Below are 19845 nucleotides of genomic sequence, written 5' to 3' on the forward strand. Positions count from 1 at the left end.
TATCTCCTTGCCCGTTAACCCACGCCAATGGAGATTCCACCCTTAGAGTTCCTTCTGATAGAGACCCAGTGCCTTTATATTATTTAATAATTGGTCAATTGAACATTCAATTAACTCAATATACATGAGCACACAACATCCCTAAAATCATAGACAAATATTGGCTACTTAGTTTTTTTTTTAAAGTAACCAAGGCAAAAGAAATTTTATAACCTTATAATAAAGGTTTACGTGCACTGCTCTGTATACTATCTACTTTCATTTTTTGTCTTTCTGTCCCCAAGTAATTTGTTAATAAAAGTATCTTCATAAAAATACTGTGTTTCTTGCAATTAATCCGAAAGAGTCCGAAGGTAAAGTGTTAAAATTTGTAAAACAATCTAATAGAGAAACGCAGTGAGAGCAGGCCTTAATCAGCATCTGGCTGTATCTTTTATTCAAGCCTAAAATTATTTAAAAAAAAACTTTGCCGCCCAATTTTTTAAAATTGATTGTTGTAAACTTTTAATTTGATTCGCGATTTATACAAAAAACTGCTATTAATTTATAAAAACTACTAGTACTTACGTAGTGTTATAATAAAATTCGTAAGCATTATGCTTGAACAAGCTTTAGATGATAATATTTCGGAAAACGACGAAGAGGAAAGTTTCTTTCAAGATGTTGATATTTTACAAAAACATGGCATAAACGTTGCGGACATAAAAAAATTAAAAGCTGCAGGAATATGTACCATCAAAGGTATCCAAATGTCCACAAAGAAAAAATTAAATAATATTAAAGGTTTTTCTGAAACAAAAGTAGAAAAAATAAAAGAGGCGTGTCAAAAAGTTGCTGCTTTAGGTTTCATGACTGCTCTAGAAGTAAGTGACCGAAGAAAACAAGTATTCAAAATAAGGACTGGAAGCAACGAATTAGAGTAAGTAGTAACATCCCTTCATTGCTAGTAACCACTGGATCTCGCGACTTTCAATTACATGCCATGAATGCAACTAGGTAGGTACTTAGCATGTTACATAAAGTGCTCATTTATCTTACAGTAGACTACTAGCTGGTGGCATCGAATCAATGGCGATCACTGAAGTATTTGGTGAATTTCGGACAGGGAAAACCCAGATTTCTCACACATTGTGCGTTACTACACAAATACCAAATTCCTCCGGCTACCACGGAGGAAAAGTCATGTTTCTCGATACAGAACACACTTTGTATCCTTTTATAATGATAAGTCTAGATACAAAATCGAATGTCATTCATCATAGATAATTTTTACCTTAATTTTAACCATACCTACTTACATCGAAAACTCGTAATTTCTTTGGTATTCGGGCATTGTTCATTTCGTATCTATCGTCATTTATGCGTAATGAACTCGAAGTAAGGAACTTTCTTCACGGCTAATGGGGGCTGGACCCGCTCCAACAAGATGGGGCGACGATATGACCAAGGTGGCTGGCAACGAATAGAAAACGAATACTTAGCCAAGGATCGAGCTCAATGGCGCTGAAAACAATCGTTTTTATTGTTTTGTTGAGTCATCCAAGAACCCACTTTATCATGGGTTTATTTATCGCAAATATTTCCTTCCCGACTAACCATTTGCTTCGTCTTCGTCATTTGTTATTAATAAACAAATTTTGGATACAAAACAGAGTAAACAAATACCTACGCTACAAGATTTTCCGGGGAACTATGAGACATACCTACGTAATGGAGCGGTTTGCTACTCGAGAGCATTGAGTAACGGGTTTGATTTCTGAGTTGTATTAGAGATAATTGATAATTTCCTCAACACCGTAATCAGCCGACCAGACAGATTGAGACCGATTGCCGACAGATTTAACTTGGACCAGAATGCTGTTTTGGATAACGTACTCTACGCTAGAGCCTACACTTCTGAGCACCAGGTAAATTAATGAACTAATTGATTTTTTTCGGAATACCGAGTAAACGACTGAGATTTTTTCGATACTTAACCCATCCATCGATCACGCCAGGCAGCTATTGACGACAGGTGCCATTAGTTTTACATACTAAATATAGATGGCGCTTACTGTAAGTTAACTCGTTACTTTCAATCCTGCATTAGTGCCTCCGCTGCCGGCGCCGGTTCCCAAAAATATCTTTACCTTTTGAATTTCTGATATTTAATGAAATATTTAGGTATAATGTGTTTTATACACCAATCACAAAACTTTATAATAATATTCCAAAGTGATATTAAATAAAAAACATCACCCGAGATAACTGTTCTTGAATCCAAGGACTATAATTCAAAGTTCGTGTTGCGTAAAGGCTGACCTACTTTGTGTATCAACTATCAGACCTATAATTAAAGCACCAATACCGTGACGGACCCAGTGTCCGTTGACTTCCGTATAACCATCAACAATGTACCTATTTAAAGCTAGTTAAAAATCAAACTTGTTCTACTACGCGCAATACGCCGTTGAGTAAATATAATGAATGCTCTCCGAGTACTTATGTAAAGCAGTAAAACGATTATAAATTCGTGACACGCAATGGTTCTGTACATTACAGATGATTCTGCGTCTTAAATATTTTATTTTAAAGCCCAGATAGGCGCCTACGTACTCGTTAAGTAATATTTATCGTATAAGCGAAGGTCCACTTTGAAGTACTTAACTAATTACTTAGTTAATTGTTTTGGAACTTAGTGTAACAACAATCTTCTTAACTTCTGTTATTAAAAGAAATGTTTTCTATTTCTGTATTGAAACACCCATACTTATAGCATGTCTAGTTCATCACAATGACATACTTAACTAACCCACAATCCCACATACCTAACAGGGCTATTTATTGACACCCACGGAGGCGAAAGCTAAAGGTTCTACCTGCTTATGAATTCTTGGTATATTGATTTCTAGGCAGAACTTTTAGACTATGTAGCAGCGAAGTTCCACGAAGAAGCAGGAGTGTTCAAACTGCTCATCATCGACTCCGTCATGGCTCTCTTCAGGGTTGACTTCTCGGGCCGAGGTGAGCTCGCTGACAGACAGCAGAAGCTGGCTCAAGTTCTGTCTAGGCTGCAGAAGGTAGGTTGCTAATTCTTCCATCTGTTTATGCTATTATCTTTAATAATATTTAATAAGCATAAGTATTTGCTTAATTTTCAGTTTAGTTTGGCTTACGTACCTACGAAATAACCCACCTTAAATTCTGGAGTTTTAATTCCTAATACTCTGAACTGAGAAGGCATGCTAAACATTTTCAGCCGTAAAACGCACATTCAGTAGAATAACGAACCGATTCAAAAATAGTATACTTATAAAGTTATTTTAGGTAACGCTCGTAAACATTAATTGTTTGACTTACAAAAAAAAATCTGGCTATTTCATTTCTTAACTATGCAATAAAAATCCATTAATGCCATAGAATTTTGATGGCCAGAATGCTTATTGTAACCATTTTGCAGGAAGTTATAAATACATACTCAATCTCCTTTCTTATCTTATCAGTCTCTTTCCCGTTTTTTAGTTTTTTGACTGTCACTTGTCTTTGTACATTTTTTTTGAGATGGCCTGTCCCGCATACTTCAAACAAAACATCGATAAGGCTTACGCCGAAATCGAACCCACGCGGCCACGCTGCCGCGCTGCATTTCGTGTCGATTTGAGAGTTCAAGATCACTGGGTATGAGATAGTAGTTATGAAACATCCGGCTATAACACAAGTCAGCCCACATGAGGTGACTGACTGAGACGCTAGATAATAATATTCACTAGGGAACTACAAAATAACAAACTACTAAAAGTTATACATATTATTACTTAGGTACTCTTAAATTGATTAATAATTACTTTACTCCTCCATAAATAGGTAATTAAGTGGTTTTGACCTTTCCGAACACTACTAGAAGTGTAGATACGGTTTTATTTTATTTAGCTTGTTCCATCGTAATTATGGACAAAATGGATGGCAACCAGGAAAAACTACATCTTTAAATATCAGGTTCTCTTAAATAGCATTTACCTACCTGACATAATCACCATGCAATTTTTCTAAAATAAGAACGTTTTTTCCTCAGATCTCTGAAGAATACAACGTTGCTGTGTTCATAACAAATCAAATGACGGCTGATCCTGGAGCGACTCTGACCTTTCAAGCTGACCCAAAAAAACCCATTGGCGGGAATATACTTGCGCATGCTTCGACAACCAGAATAGCTTTGAGGAAAGGGCGTGGAGAGAACCGAATTGCTAAGATATACGACTCCCCAGATTTGCCTGAAAGTGAAGCTACTTTTGCCATAACCAACGGAGGAGTTGCCGATGCAAAAGATTAATTTATTATTGTGATTAAAATAAACTTTGATTTTGTTTTCTTATTTCATTATTTGAAATTAAAACTACCTCTACCAAGTCCCTAAACTCAGCCAATAGGTCGCTATCATGATTTAAAAATCAGCAAACAAATAAGTAGTCGACCCGTTACGTGGGTAGGCAGGCACTTCACTTACTTTACGCGAAGACGCTGCGCAATACATGTCTCGTCAACTAAACACATGAATGAGTTATTGACCCAATAGGATTCAGCAGTTATCAACATCGTTAACCCCTAGCCCCTTGGCCCGGGTAGCAACGCCAGACGGAGACAGCCTAAAGTCCACTAGTTCATTGAAGTTGTTTCGCATTCGTCATTTTCAATGTGGCGTGGTGGCGTGACTCGATTGAACCAATTATATTCTCGACACTATTATCAGATAAACAAATCATATACGAGCTATTTGAACTTACAACTTCTACTAACACGTATTTAGAGCACATTCAAATACAATACATACTTATGCGAGTACTCACCTATGTCGTCATATCTGTAGGTAGGTATATTAATATGTCTAGTAAGCACGTAAAAAGAGATAAGTAACAGTTTGAATGACTACACAAGTTTATCAGGTTAAAATACCTACTTTCAGAGTTTACGCTGCTGCAATAGGTACCTTATTTTTATTCATTTTCTAACTAGGTATTTTCAAATGCTATAAAGGACAATAACTTATTTATTTCCATAAAATACTCCAGAAATACTACATGCTGTACTTACAGTGTACACTGAACAAAAAGGTGGTCATATTTTCATTTTCTACTAACGGTCTTATTTTAATTGTATTGTGGGCTGCTATTTTATTATAATCGCAAGCATAAATAACTATTAATATTATACCTGCATATTTTATGCAAATACTTGGGAATTTTATCAAAAAAAGTGTTCGTCAGTGGATTCGAATTTGACGCGATGTCGTTTGACGTCAACTGACGTCATGCGCCGGCACGGTACGGCCCTAATCATTTGACAGATGTCAGACTCTTTTATGCTCTTTGGATGTCAGTCTTTTAGTGAAACTGTTTCGGAAGAGTTGCGTGTTCGTGTATTTTCGATTTATTAATTTAATTATCGTTTAATTATACAATTTCGTTTTTATGAAAGTTTGATACATTGAACCTGGTATATTTTTAAATCTATTTCCTACAATATGGATGGCAAAAACGAAGAAAAGAAGCAAATTCGTGTGTGGTGTGATGGATGGTGCGTAATGATTTTATTCTATTCTGAATTATTGGCTAGCCCTTCTATTTCAAAGCTGTTGTGGGTAATGCCATAAGAGTACATGATCGTAAATTACTATAATCGATAAAGTGCATACAATCGAATGACTGCGTAGGGAAAAACTAATAACATAAAACATCCGGCGTATCAAGGTTTTATTTTAGTACACGCCTACTGTGGTGCAGGAACATAAACTACGATATTTCTTCTAACTGTTGCGATATTTCTTATTTTACTCATTTCAGTAAACAATGGTTATTTCTACCAATTTTCTATAAGGACAAAATTTCACTCTCTTAGTTTAAAAATAGTTGAATGCAATCAAACAAATCACAAATAAATTAAACTCTAATCGTTAATTCTCGATTAATTCTAAATAAAGTATTAAGTTTTCATACTAAGACTACTAAGCTTCTATTATAATTTGCTTATTTATTATTTCAGCTATGACATGGTCCATTTTGGACATGCAAACTCACTCAGGCAAGCTAAAGCATTAGGAGATGTATTGATAGTAGGAGTCCATACTGATGAAGAGATTGCGAAGCACAAAGGCCCACCAGTGTTCACACAAGAAGAGCGATACAAAATGGTCAAAGCAATCAAATGGGTTGACCAAGTCGTAGAAGGAGCACCCTATGTCACTACTTTAGAAACATTAGACAAATATCAGTGTGATTTCTGTGTACATGGAGGTAAACAATCATTTTTAATGAGTTTCTCATATAAAACCAAAATTCAAATTAAAAACTCACTTCCAAATGATTGGTTTCAGATGATATCACAGTCACAGCTGATGGAATTGACACATATCATTTGGTTAAGAAAGCTGGAAGATACAGGTAAATTATTCATTGGGTTTCTACTCTATTTAACATGAATGAGTGAAATCACATCAATACAATTTACATAAATTTTCAGAGAGGTGCTAAGGACAGCAGGCGTTTCTACGACAGACTTGGTTGGCCGAATGCTGCTTCTTACAAGAGAACATTTCAAGTAATATTTCATTTGTTAAACATTTTTACATATTTGGTTTCAATGGATAACATGCAGTCTTTGATTTTACATGACTATTGTTCAGTAAATTAGAAAAGTACTTTCAACATTATTGTAATTTTTTATGTTAATGCTAGTCATTTTTAACATCAAACAGTGCACAAGCAAATCATCATCCATCGTCCAGAAACAATAGAAACGTAATGAACTGGTAAAGTGTTAATAAAATACACTTATGATTATGTATTGAAAATATAATATCTTGCAATTGTTCACCATAACTCACAAGTTTAATCAACATCTAATTTGTGGTACCTACATACTATGTTTTTGTTTATCTGATCATTAATAAATGAAGTTTATTTGTGTTAGACATTATGTTATCATCTTGCCCATTTTAATCATTCCAAAATTATCAGACACATAATGATGATTGTTTGTTTGTATATTGTTAATTGGATAAACTATTTAAGTTCTATTCATTAGACGTAGTATTGGTAATGAGATTTATTTTATTTTGCTAGTGTCACTAATTAATAAAGACCTTGTACGTTCATTGATATCATTAGAAGGCCTTTATGTAATCTCGTGAAAATCATTGATCATTATCTTTTTAACTGCACTTAAGGCATTTGTCGTTTCCAGGAGAGGTGACAAAGAATACTCAGTGGCGCTTGAACACTCCAACAACCTTGGGACAGACTCGACGGCGCGGTCGCCGTACACGGGATGCTCTCAGTTCCTGCCCACAACACAGAAGATCATTCAGTTCAGCAGCGGCTTGTCGCCGAAACCTACAGATAAGGTATGTTTACAAAATTTGTATTTTAACATCACATGAACCAAAATGCATTTCACTTTATTTGTACAGTTTAATAGAGTATTAAATGCCATAAATATTGAGCCAAGTTGCTAGCATAGGATCTTGTTTATTTTTGTCGCGTTATTATGTAAATTATTAATTACATTCAAATGTTTACTAGATTATTAGTGTACATAAATATTTATAAAAATGAAATCAAACTTTTCAAGTTTGTTCATGAAGTATGTCTGACGAAATTGCCTGTGACAGACAGGCAACCATACACATTCACATTCATGACCTTAATACTGTTCCTGTTTTTTCAAACCTTCAATAGAAATGTGAATGGATTGTATAACAATACGAACTTCCTACTGCACAATCGATCGAGATAAGCGGTCGGCCGCTACGAGTAGATATTGATAGTATATTGTGTATGGGATAGCCACTGGTTGCAGCATTCATTAATTTTGAAACCAGATACTTAAGGACATTTACCTATGTATTTTTCCCAGCCACTGCCAGAGTTAGTCAGGTGCGCGAAGTAAATTCTTAGGCTATTTAAGGACCTCCGTACTAATTAATAACGTCCTACACAAAATGTAAAAGTACCGTCTGCCTTCAATAAATTATTGCCCTTTAATTAGTTAGTACGGCCAAAGCATCTAATAATGGCAGTATTTTTAAATTATTATTGACTATCAGTAAGCAGTCCTGCGATCGTGTAGGCTTATTAATTTGTAGGTAATATTATTATACGAATACCTACCATGTTTGTACGCATTGACATGACTCCAAGAATTCCCAAATAAATTACAATGGATTTACATGCATATTTATGAATATGTGAACTTCACACCTTAGCTAAATAACATAATATTTACAAGTAGGTATGTTACGTCAGTAAAAATATTATGGAAATGCATTTATTATCTCTCAGTGATGACGATTATGAATTACGAGTAGGCTGCATGTACTTCGACTAAAATCTAATCATTAAAAAAATATTTTCATGAAAGAAATACGTCTGACGTAATATTACATAATTTGCTATTAATATAACGCCTGTAGCATTAGAAAGTGTTTTATTAACTAGGAATTTATTTTGAGATTCTAAAAAACAAAAACACGATGTAATTATGCTAATGTGATAGTCATACCCAGTGTGAACTTTAGTATTATTTCGAGATTTTTCTATTACGTGCCTACATTATAATTCTGTGGTGTTACTTAGATTTTTATTAATTTCAAAAACTCCTCCTCCATCATCACTATCACCAACATCAATCAACTATTCCCGTGATTCTGCTTACATAATATGAGTTTCGTAGAAGGTTGGGTATTATCCCGGTATGATAAGTAACTTACGATTTTTTAATGAGAAGAAAAGAATGTAAGCTAGAGATAAGTTAATATACAAACACATTCATGTAAATATATTTTTCTGGTCATTAGACAAGATAAATTATGTACTTGTATAAGGTACATTAGGTACTTCTATTTTCCTTGTTAGTGTTATGTGTAGTTTTATTAAATACTAGCTTTCCGCCCGCGTGGAATTTTGTCTGTCACAGAAAAACTTTATCACGCGCGTCCCTGATTAAAAAACCGGGATTAAAACTATCCTATGTCCTTTCCCGGGACTCAAACTATCTCTATGCCAAATTTCATCAAAATCGGTTCAATGGTTTAGGCGTGAAAGCAAGACAGACAGACAAACAGAGTTACTTTCGCATTTATAATATTAGTATAGATTACAAATTTTTTTTAACATTATTTCTTTTAGGAAAAAAATGATAAATAACTAAAATACAGCTAGGTAAATTGAATCCGCGATTTATTATCCGTTTTCCTATAGTTGTTTTGTTGTGGTATATTATTACTGTGAACATAAACACAACAATGTAGACTCTACAAAAACACCAAAGGTAATATTGTGCGCATGTTGTTGTTTATTTTTTTAGACATTAAAATTAAATATGCTTCGACCTTAAGCCACATGACATGTAGTAAGTAGTATTTAATACAGCGGCCATGACCGTACTTAATAAGTATACCTACCTATTTGTTAGAATTATTATTGCCTGCACCTATATCCCCATTTTTTTTTTAATACGAACTCATTTTACCGTCATTATTTGAATCCAAAATGAGTGCCTACGTTTTACATCAAAAACTCGTTTATTATTGAATCTGTTATGCAAATTTATTAAATACCGAAATCCTATTATTTCTTTTATGTCTACGATTATTAGGTACTAGCTTTTTCCCGCGGCTTCACCCGCGTGAAATTTAGTTTGTCTCAGATCGTCATAAATTAAAGCCTATATTATTATGTTATTCTGGGTAATAAACATTAAGTCATTGAACGCCGAGACGCTAGACACAATGGAAATTGTATTGTTCGAGGCTCACCGGTGAGCCGCGTGGCGTCCAACGTGTTAATACTGTAAAGTTTCATCAAAATCCGTTCAGTAGTTTTTGCGTGAAAGAGTAACAAACATCCAGACATCCATACAAACTTTTGCATTTATAATATTAGTTAGTAGGATTCTAGACAAACATTACCTAAACCTGCTAATGTTCCTGAGTTCCTGACTGACTCTCTATACTAATGCAAAAACGTAGTTAGTCCGTTTGTTTATCCCAACTAATATTATAAATGCGAAAGTAACTCTGTCTGTCTGTCTGTCTGTCTGTCTGTCTGTCTGTCTGTCTGTCTGTTACGCTTTCCCGCTTAAACCTCGCAACCGATTTTGATGAAATTTGGCATAGAGATAGTTTGAGTCCCGGGAAAGAACATAGGATAGTTTTTATCCCGGTTTTTGAAACAGGGACGCGCGCGATAAAGTTTTTCTGTGACAGACAAAATTCCACGCGGGCGAAGCCGCGGGCGGAAAGCTAGTATTATAAATGCGAAAGTAACTCTGTCTGTCTGTCTGTCTGTCTGTTACGCTTTCCCGCTTAAACCTCGCAACCGATTTTGATGAAATTTGGCATAGAGATAGTTTGAGTCCCGGGAAAGAACATAGGATAGTTTTTATCCCGGTTTTTGAAACAGGGACGCGCGCGATAAAGTTTTTCTGTGACAGACAAAATTCCACGCGGGCGAAGCCGCGGGCGGAAAGCTAGTTTAAAATATATTATACTTGCTAAACCGATTTCTATCTACATAAGTATTTATTATCGTAACAGTACATTTGATTTAAAACTAATTGCGCGCAAATTAATTTATAGTTCTTACAAGTATGATGACCTCTGTAAGCATTTTTTGTGATAAACTTGATATTATCAATACTTTGCTTATTACTAAGACAATTTTGACGATCATAATGTTAAAATCTATAAAACTATTATAAATTCGAAAGTTTGTATGGAGGATGTTTGTTATACTTTTTCACTCAAAAACTAATGAACGGATTTTGATGAAACTTTACAGTTTTATTGTTTATAGCCCAGAATATAATTTATGACGATCTGTGACAAACTAAATTTCACGCGGGTGAAGCCGCTGGCAAAAGCTAGTTATAGCATAAATAAAATAACAATTTATTGATTTAGCATCGAAAACGCCAAAGCCAGCGTAATACCTACTGGTAATCCTCAATTTGAAATAGGCTTGCCGTAGTAGCCACAAAATGCAAAGAAATATATTCTAATTTTATTTTCGCTAACACTTTCATTCTTCATGTTCATTCTTCATGTTTAAATCTCATTACATTATGTTCAGTATAAAAATATACACATTATTATCTTTTGATTACAACAGAATGCCTCTTCAGTTCCCACGCTGTATGTCAGCAATCTATTGATACGCTTATTTGATTTCAATACAAAGCAGTGAATGTAATTCCTTTTGACGATTAAAATCGTGAATCATGTGGATAAATGGATAAAACGATTTGTAATTTATTTACAGAGCTCTTCAGTGGGTATAGGTTTTTCAGTGTAGGTGTAATTATACCTTTTCATGGCGTACGACAATTATTATTTCATTAAATTTGACCTACAGCGGTGCTAGATTTATACTCCCTTTTTAATAAAACTTACACGCTCGGTGATCAGTGTTTTAAAGTGACGTTTAGTATGGAAATGTCATTTTAAAACAGTGATCAACAACTGTGTAACTTTTTATTAGTAAGGGGGATAGAGTTTGATAGAGTTTGTGTTACCATGTCAGTGAAATTCGCTCATGAGTCGCTCAAACCATTGTTTTTCCAAACAACTGCATTTAAGGTTCAAGGTCGTGGGTTCAATTTTTTCAAGTTATTATAATTTTCAAACTGCATTTAACCTCTAAATTTAATAGAATCAAATAAAAAACTAATGCCCGTTTTCACCATCAATCCCCAATTTTTAAGTGACCCCTATGAAAACATAATTCTGTGTTACCATAGGGGTCCCTTAAAAATTATGAATTGGTGGTGAAAACGGGCAGAAGGCTTTTTCAACAATGTGTGACGGTATCTTGAGTCAACATGCGTGTCGCACGTGTGAAAACCACTGCTAAAAGTCTAGGGTTATCGAAACCTCTGACTACTTAGGGCGCCTTCAATTTAGACGTGAGGAAGCGCTGCAGTGGCAACACTGTACCTAATAGTTTTCATATAATTTTTAGAAGCGCAGTTGCAGCGCTACTACCAAAGTGACACCGTGAAAAAGACGTGCGGCCATTACATTTCTAGAAATTGTATGAAATTAAAAACTAAGGCGCCACTACAGCGCTACTCACGCGTCTAATTTGAAGGTGTTAAATGAATTTGCATTTTTCGTGAAACTAAAAATAGTACTTATAATTAGCACTTTAAGGTCTTCTCTTCCTGCTTTCTTTAACCACTCCCAATCTACAGGTGGTGTACGTAGCGGGCGCGTTCGATCTATTCCATGTGGGACACTTGGATTTCCTGGAGCAGGCGCACAAGCAGGGAGACTTCCTGATCGTGGGGCTCCACACTGATCTCGAAGTCAACCGGTACAAGGGCTCCAACTACCCAATTATGAACCTCCATGAACGGGTGCTGTCGGTGCTGGCTTGCAAGGTAATTCAATCTTACTAAATTACTAACTAGGTCACATAGTTAAATGCGAAAGATGAGAATATGGATGTTGTTTCTCTTTTATGTAAAATGTGTGCAGTACCCGAGGGTAAATATTTCACAATTCACATCGACCATTCGAAAGAGAATCGGCTAATTTCAGCGTCATAGAGTTTTTGTACGAAGCATTTACAGTCCAGCTTGGGTAGGATGCACGCCATGAAATAATTGGAGACGACAAATGTGACAAAAAAAACGTTAATTTTGCACGATAAAAGCTTATCGCGGCGCGCATCTTAGGCATACAGTATTCTAGTTTTTAATAAAACTTTACCCTTTCACATTAACAAAGTTTTGAACTTCACGCACACGTAATTTCTCAATAGAAGTATAAGAACTATAAGTAGATCAATTTCTCAGTAGAAGTATAAGTTAAGAACTAGAGATGGGTTATACTAGGTAAATTTGATACTAGGTGCACCTATTCCAAGTATTTATTAATACTCGATCCAAATACCTGTTCCACCTAGTACGTAGTAATTTAGCATACTTGACGCGACTAGTGCGGACTAATCCAAGTAATATGACTTTAAAATACAATTTTCTTTGAAAAGATACAACCGTAGTATGAATAATGCAATTTGAAATTGAATAATAATTCCTCCCTTCATACTTCAACAGGCTTTGGACTGTCAACTTAAAAGTTGGCGTAATTAAAAGATATCAATTTCATAAAAATATTTACATACTTTTTTCTTATTTACATTAATATGGTTTGACTACGTTGGTGTGCGTTTGCTTCGTCGCGCTCAAATTTGTTTGGTCAGACAGATACGGAGTGAATCTCTACGTTCGCACATAAGCTTAGCGAGAAATACTAGGTGCGCGTAATACACGACTACGGATTACGCAATAATAACCTCTATTACTTTCAGGTTAGGGTCGGAAATCGTGTAATTTATAAAATACTAGGTGGATCAAGTATTTTAAAAAATGGAATAGGTGCCGCCTAGTACTGTAAAATACCTAGTGTGTGGATCTGTTCTAGTAAATACGTCTCATCTCTATTAAGAACTATAAGTAGATCAGATACCTCCATAATCTAATAAGGTATGCGTTCATATATTTACATGGGACAGATCGTGTCAAACGGGTTTTGAATAGTTGGTATAGAAAGTAACACAAGCACCCGCAATGGCCGGAACACACGCATGCCGATGCATTTTCTCGGAAATGTCACATTCTGTCAATCGACTTCGAATTAAACGTTAATTTAAAGCTAATCTTTACAGCTATAAATGTTTTTATTGGTCATTTTTAGCTATTACTTTAGCTTATAAAATAAACATGAGCAGCAAATGCGGTTTCTTTTACCAATTTATCCGTTATCTAGTTCTAGACGCCGTATCAATCAATAGTGCGTCAACCTAACATATGAGTAGAATGACGAATTTCCCCAACGGTCATTTAATTTTCTTATGTCATTGGTTTAAAGTTAAAAGCAGTTGAAGAGTTTTGTTAGTTTGGGGCTAGTTAATGAGGGCTATCGTTTTTATACTTAACAGTTGGCACCCCTGGCTATTGACAGGACCTTACTCTACAGTGGCGCCATCTTGATGAGTGCAAATGCGATAGTCCTCCTACCACTTTAGCTCTCACCAGTTTGTGCCACTGTCTTCGCTGCTAGCAAGTGACAGGACCTTACTCTACAGTGGCGCTAACTGGTGAGCGCTAAAACGATAGCCCTCATTGGTGTGGACCTCTGTAGAGAAAAGTCATGTCACTCGCTAAGATAGTGGTGCTAACTGTTGAGCACAGAAACGATAGCTCTCACTGGATCAATTTATTTATTACTTTATCTATTTTAAATAAAAATAGACCCTATAACCTACATCTCAATGTTCAAATTCTAGTACGTACACGAGGTGGTGATCGGCGCGCCCTACGACGTGACAGTAGAGCTGATGGATCATTTCCGCGTGAAGCTGGTCTGCCACGGGCTCACCGCCATCGCGCCCGGTGCAAGCGGCGTCGACCCTTACAAGGTGCCAAAGCAACGGGGGTGCTTTAAGGTACGGTTATGTAGGATTAACGAGTTTGGTGTGTAACGGAACAGTGGGATGACGGATGAAAAATAGTTTATGATTTGAACGCTGAATGGTGGTCTATGCAGGAAACGGAAGTGATGAATGAGGAACGAGGAATAGTGGTTTAAATGTTAAAAAAAAGAGGAGCCTGTTGCTAAGCAGAGAGGGTGTTGTGGACGACGTAAGACGAAAGACGTAAGCGGTAAGACGGAAGACGAACCAGTTGTGTAACTATTATAGTTTAAGACGTGTAATTATTCTAGTGAGAGAAATACAACCAGTTATCATATTTACTCCTGTGTTATTCATTGGAGAACTCCCATTTCCCACAGTTATTACAATATGCATAACTATCTCTTTTTCCATCTCCATTTCGTGCTGTCCCCCTCTCTCTTTCTCTATGGGTTTTTAAATAGTAGCGTCAAATAGTTCTTGATAAGTACCCAATGTGGACAAAAAGTTGACAACACAATCTTATGGAGTGCGAACTTTTTGGCTACTTTCGATGTCACGAACTATTTGACGCTTAACTTTTAATTTTATCTCAGTCACTTCTCATCTCTGGGGTAATTCTCTTTTCTCAATATGATTTGTGGTTTTGTGAAAATACTGGGGGGCTTTTATACAGTAGGTAATGAACGTCTTTCGGATGAGAAAGAAAGATTCTGAATGCTTTCAAACTGAAAACTTGTCAAATTAACTTCTTTATAATGGTCAACATACATTCATTTTTTAAATATGAATAATACCTACATATTATTATTTTTATTATCACTTAAATATCATGCAGATATGCTCTGTTCGTCTTACGCAATAAATTCGGTTTATTTCATGTGTTTGTTTTCGTAGAATGATGAGTAGATTAAACTTGTTCAAAATGCAAAAAATTAACATTAAATTTAATAATTATTGCAAACAGTCAAATTGAGATCCTCTTCTAAAAAACGAGTCATGAAACGTGTTTAGATACGAACTATACTTGTATAATGCGTCAAATATATCGCAATTACGACTCGTGTATAAATAAATTCGTATCAAACACGTGCGCTTTTAGAAAACAATGTTTTGATTACGTTGGTCATTGCGTGACACGCTATTAATTACTCATCGGACGAATATTCGCACTAACAATGTATGGGGGAGCATTTACTGTACTCACTTCTACTACTGATATCGTAATTGAACCGTTATCAAGTAATCATAACATGCGACGTTGATATAATAAGTATATCTATAATGTTTTATCGTATTGATAAAAGAACATTTACATCCTTATGGCATTGATAAAAGAGGTATGATTATTTATGTAATTTTGGATTGATAAGAAAGCGCCAAATAATGCAACGGATGAACAAACCAAATGTGAAACGAATCAGATGAGACTTACGAAAATACATAAATAACATTTTGTGAAAAGAATAATAATCGTGGACTACATGTCCAAACTTAACTATACTTTAACCCTTGAATACCAGCAGCAATCAAAAGATTTTTATAGCATTGCAAAATTTTATTTTCAGATCTTAAACTCTGGCAACACCATGACCACAGATGACATAGTTCAACGAATAATCCGCCACAGACTTGAATTTGAACTTCGGAACTCCCGCAAAGAACAAAAAGAGGTAAACATGATGAAAACCATACAGAAAGACCACGTCAAGCAAAACGGTACCTTAAACGGCGAACACAAAAATAATGCGACGGAAGTTCATAACTAGTGTAACCAAAAATATATGTGTAATAATGTATAGATTCAATGTGCTATCTAGACATTTAATATTAATGTATTTATTGAATTAAATTTATTTGTGTTGTTGCAAAACACAACGTTGTTAATTCTGAGGACTTAAAATAGCAGATGGACAGTTTCAATAAGTATTTGGCCCCTCAGAACTAACACCGTTGCTTTTAGAATTAATTGAAATGAAATCGAAATATTATACAACTATGTAATTGGATTTTTAGTTGGATTCTTCAGTAGGTCTTTTACTCTAGAATGGATCACACTTGCCATTTTAATACTTCGACATGCGTGTAAGCAGACTAAATAGGAAATTAATTGTCTGGAGCTACCGGCGGCTCGCACGTTCTTCAAAATATATTTACTCGAGTGATTTTTAAGTAAATCTGTACAAAAGATTGACTCGTCCTTGAAATCGATAGATTTAAAGGGCGATTTAAATCCTTTGAACAAAATATTTAAAGATCCCTGCTAAGATTTATTCCACGCATCTCAACAATGTATTTATCGCTTTTTAATTAATCGTGTGAACGAAAGGCTACCTCCTCCACTGTAATGCTTAATTATCTACTTTTTGGGACACATAAGATAGAATACTCATGGCTATCGTTTCTTAAACGAAATATTTAATGCGTAAAACGAAATGTCAATATGACAATTTTAAGCTTTGCGCATACTAGATAAATACAGGATTTATTCAAAGTGGAGGGTACGGCTTTTCGTAGTATCGTATATCTCAGTTGTCATTTTGCCTAATTGCAATTTCCATGCAACATCTAGTCAAAATATTTTGTGTGTAGGTTTGAAATCTGTTTCAAGATGGAATGAGTACTGATTGTTTGATTGTAAATAATATGTTGAAAGAGAAACTTCTGTAACTTCTGAGTTAAATGAAATATACACTCTTACCTAGTTTCATGGATGTATTTACTATGTTATGTTTTTAACTCTAAAATATTTCGTGTTAAAATAAACGCGTGCGGAGCCGCGGGCATAGGCTAGATCAGCAACAAAAAATATTATCTACATATTTATATATTTTCAAACTTGAGATAGTAAAAAAAAAACACAATTACATATAGAATCGCTGTAATCTCTTAAAATGATAGTTTTCTTCATGTAAAAGAGATGTTTCATTTTCGGTCTGATCGTTTCGGGCCTAAGGGCCCGATTACAACTATACTCATTAAAAGTAAAGAAATATCTCATTAGCGTACTGTGAAAGATTTCTCTTTCTCAAGATAATGTAGAAATGGCTAGAGCATCATACAAAAATGAAATATCTCCTTTATTCTATAAGATGACAAATTGAAATTAGAAAATTCTCATAATATTAAGTAGTAATAATGTACCATCATATTTTATTAATTAACATTTTCCGTGCCCGCCCGCCTATTAATTATTATTTTAGAATGTTAAATTTTGTTTAATTTAGTAGGTGTTTATCCACCACGTAATTGAAACGAGCAAATGTGCTGGGTATAAACTTGTTTGGAAAAGTATTGGAAATATGGGCTCGATTCGAAATTGAGAGATTTTTTGATAACTTTTGGTAAATGGATAATTATGGATATAGATCTAAATGACTGTAATTTTGAGCCCTATTCCATAATGATTGCATGTCGTTTTAGATGTAACTTACCAAACCAAAAGCGGCTGTTTATGTATGATATAAACTGAAGATTCACATCAGTACGTGGCTTCAATCAGCGTAATACTTTTAGCTGATAAGCACCGTGCAATGCATTTACAGTGATATAGTTTAATACAGGCCCAAAGGAATATTTTTAATTGTCTCGGCCAGTATAATCATACAATTTATTTATAGAAAATATGCCTTTGTTTTGTAGTATAATGTTATTAAATATTGTTGTCGCTAGATTTTATTTTTATTACACTAATGCATAAAAATATGTAAGTATTGAATGCCTAATTTTCGACTACCTAACTCGCATAGTAACCATACTGCATACTATTATCATGATAAATAAATAGAAAAGTTAAATATGTAATATATTTTGTATACACAATATGTCGTAATAGGCCGACAGTCACAAATTTTTCAATTCAAATGTATTTAAAAAGTTTTAATGTTATTCATGTTACAGGCATAACGCACATCTGAGTAGGTTCCAGCATTAGTGGAATAGTATGGGAGGAGTGTGTGTGTTTTTTATGTCAAATGCTGCGAGATTTAGGGCCAGCTCTCTAATACGTCACGTGTCACTCTTGCACTGCTCCACTACTGTAGGAACCTACAACTACTACTGTAGAACCGGGACAAACTTGACCTTCACTGGTTGAGTTTTTATTGGCAGTCAAGCTGTAGATCCTGGCTACACAGGAGTTCCAGTGGTGGGAACGAGAGGTGGGAATAATCCTGTTGTAGGAACCTACTCAGTTATGCGTTATGCCTTTATTATGGGATTTCAATGATTCGCCTTTGCAGAAGTAGCGTGTTATCTATTTTAATCAAAACAATTTGAACTACTACTACATAACTTATTCTTGTATTCAAATATTTTTACATATTAATATGCATTAAAACATACTTTAAATGGAATAATGATGATTATAGCTTTTTAATAAAAATAGAAGAATACAATATTTTGGTTTTATTACAAGCTTTTATTTACTTTCATTTTTATTGTAGTTTTTGTTCACAAGTCCTCAAACATAAATTCCGAACAGCTTTCGGTATTTTAAAATCCTTGAAGATTAACCTAAACCTTTCAAGGTTCACTATAAGGCGCAGACCGCCGATTTTTTGTCAGCCGATAGTTTAGTCGGGCAGTTAATCAGTATTGGCATTGTGCATGTATGGAAGTGCGCACATTACATCGATTGATTCTTCATACAAAATATAATCGGGCTCAACTATCGGCCGACTAAAAATCGGCGGTCTGCGCCTAGGCGGCTAACCAACCACTCTAATCCATATCTGTGGCTAAACCACTATTATTTTTTATTATGACAGAATATAGGGTGTCCCTGCAAATATGGATAAATGAAACAAAATGTGTGATTGGATTGTATGGATTGATTCTACGGCTTAAATGCCACAACTTTCCCCAAGAGAAGGAAGTTCAAATCTTCCAAAACTAAAATCTCTACACTACATTAATATCATTCCGTTATTATCAGTATTTGTTTTTGCCTGTTAAGAAGACCATTAAATTGTTCGCAATAAGTCATTATGGTCATGGCCATGAAGAATGATGTCTCCTCTTCACGTCACGTTTGTTTGGGGGCTGTTTCTCGAATCTCGAGTGTCAGAATAATTAAGGTTGGCGCATATCATATCAATTCATCACTGTTATATTTTTTTTTTTTAATCTGGCAACATCTATATCTTTTCAGTGCTCAATTTATAAAAAAAGAAAAATGATAGCTCTTTCTGCCAATCAACGCTTAGCACGAAAAAAAGCGCGGGAAACGGCGAACTGAGTAGGCGTCTTTTTTTGGCTTTTGTAAAATTAATTTGAATTAAGGATCAAATAAGTGGTGTATTGTATATATTTTGTTACTTTTTATCTGTATTTACGTAGTTCTTGTGTAATTTCATCAGTTATTCGGTAAGTCATTGCATTTTGATTTTTTCGTGAT

General features: G+C 34.9%; 2 protein-coding genes across 3 annotated transcripts; both read left to right on the forward strand.

Annotated features, from left to right (window-relative positions):
* Nucleotides 1-524: 524 nt before the first annotated feature.
* On the forward strand, nucleotides 525-4351 carry LOC135077179 (meiotic recombination protein DMC1/LIM15 homolog). Its single transcript, XM_063971728.1, has 5 exons — nucleotides 525-919; nucleotides 1041-1208; nucleotides 1805-1907; nucleotides 2892-3059; nucleotides 4052-4351. The coding sequence occupies exons 1-5, from the start codon at nucleotides 597-599 to the stop codon at nucleotides 4307-4309; spliced, it is 1020 nt and encodes a 339-aa protein (XP_063827798.1). The 5' UTR covers nucleotides 525-596; the 3' UTR covers nucleotides 4310-4351.
* A 1036-nt stretch (nucleotides 4352-5387) lies between these two features.
* On the forward strand, nucleotides 5388-18863 carry LOC135077614 (ethanolamine-phosphate cytidylyltransferase). Of its 2 annotated transcripts, none has more exons than XM_063972166.1 (8): nucleotides 5388-5550; nucleotides 6016-6266; nucleotides 6347-6413; nucleotides 6493-6570; nucleotides 7216-7375; nucleotides 12223-12411; nucleotides 14322-14480; nucleotides 16016-18863. In XM_063972166.1, exons 1-8 carry the CDS (start codon nucleotides 5498-5500, stop codon nucleotides 16214-16216), a joined length of 1158 nt encoding a protein of 385 aa, XP_063828236.1. In that variant the 5' UTR covers nucleotides 5388-5497; the 3' UTR covers nucleotides 16217-18863. The 2 variants fall into 2 exon arrangements, with proteins under 2 accessions (XP_063828236.1, XP_063828237.1); XM_063972167.1 differs by having other exon boundaries at nucleotides 7219-7375.
* The last annotated feature ends 982 nt before the right edge of the window (nucleotides 18864-19845 follow it).

This window comes from Ostrinia nubilalis, chromosome 13 (genome assembly GCF_963855985.1).
Source record: "Ostrinia nubilalis chromosome 13, ilOstNubi1.1, whole genome shotgun sequence".
In the NCBI taxonomy this organism is placed as follows: domain Eukaryota; kingdom Metazoa; phylum Arthropoda; class Insecta; order Lepidoptera; family Crambidae; genus Ostrinia; species Ostrinia nubilalis.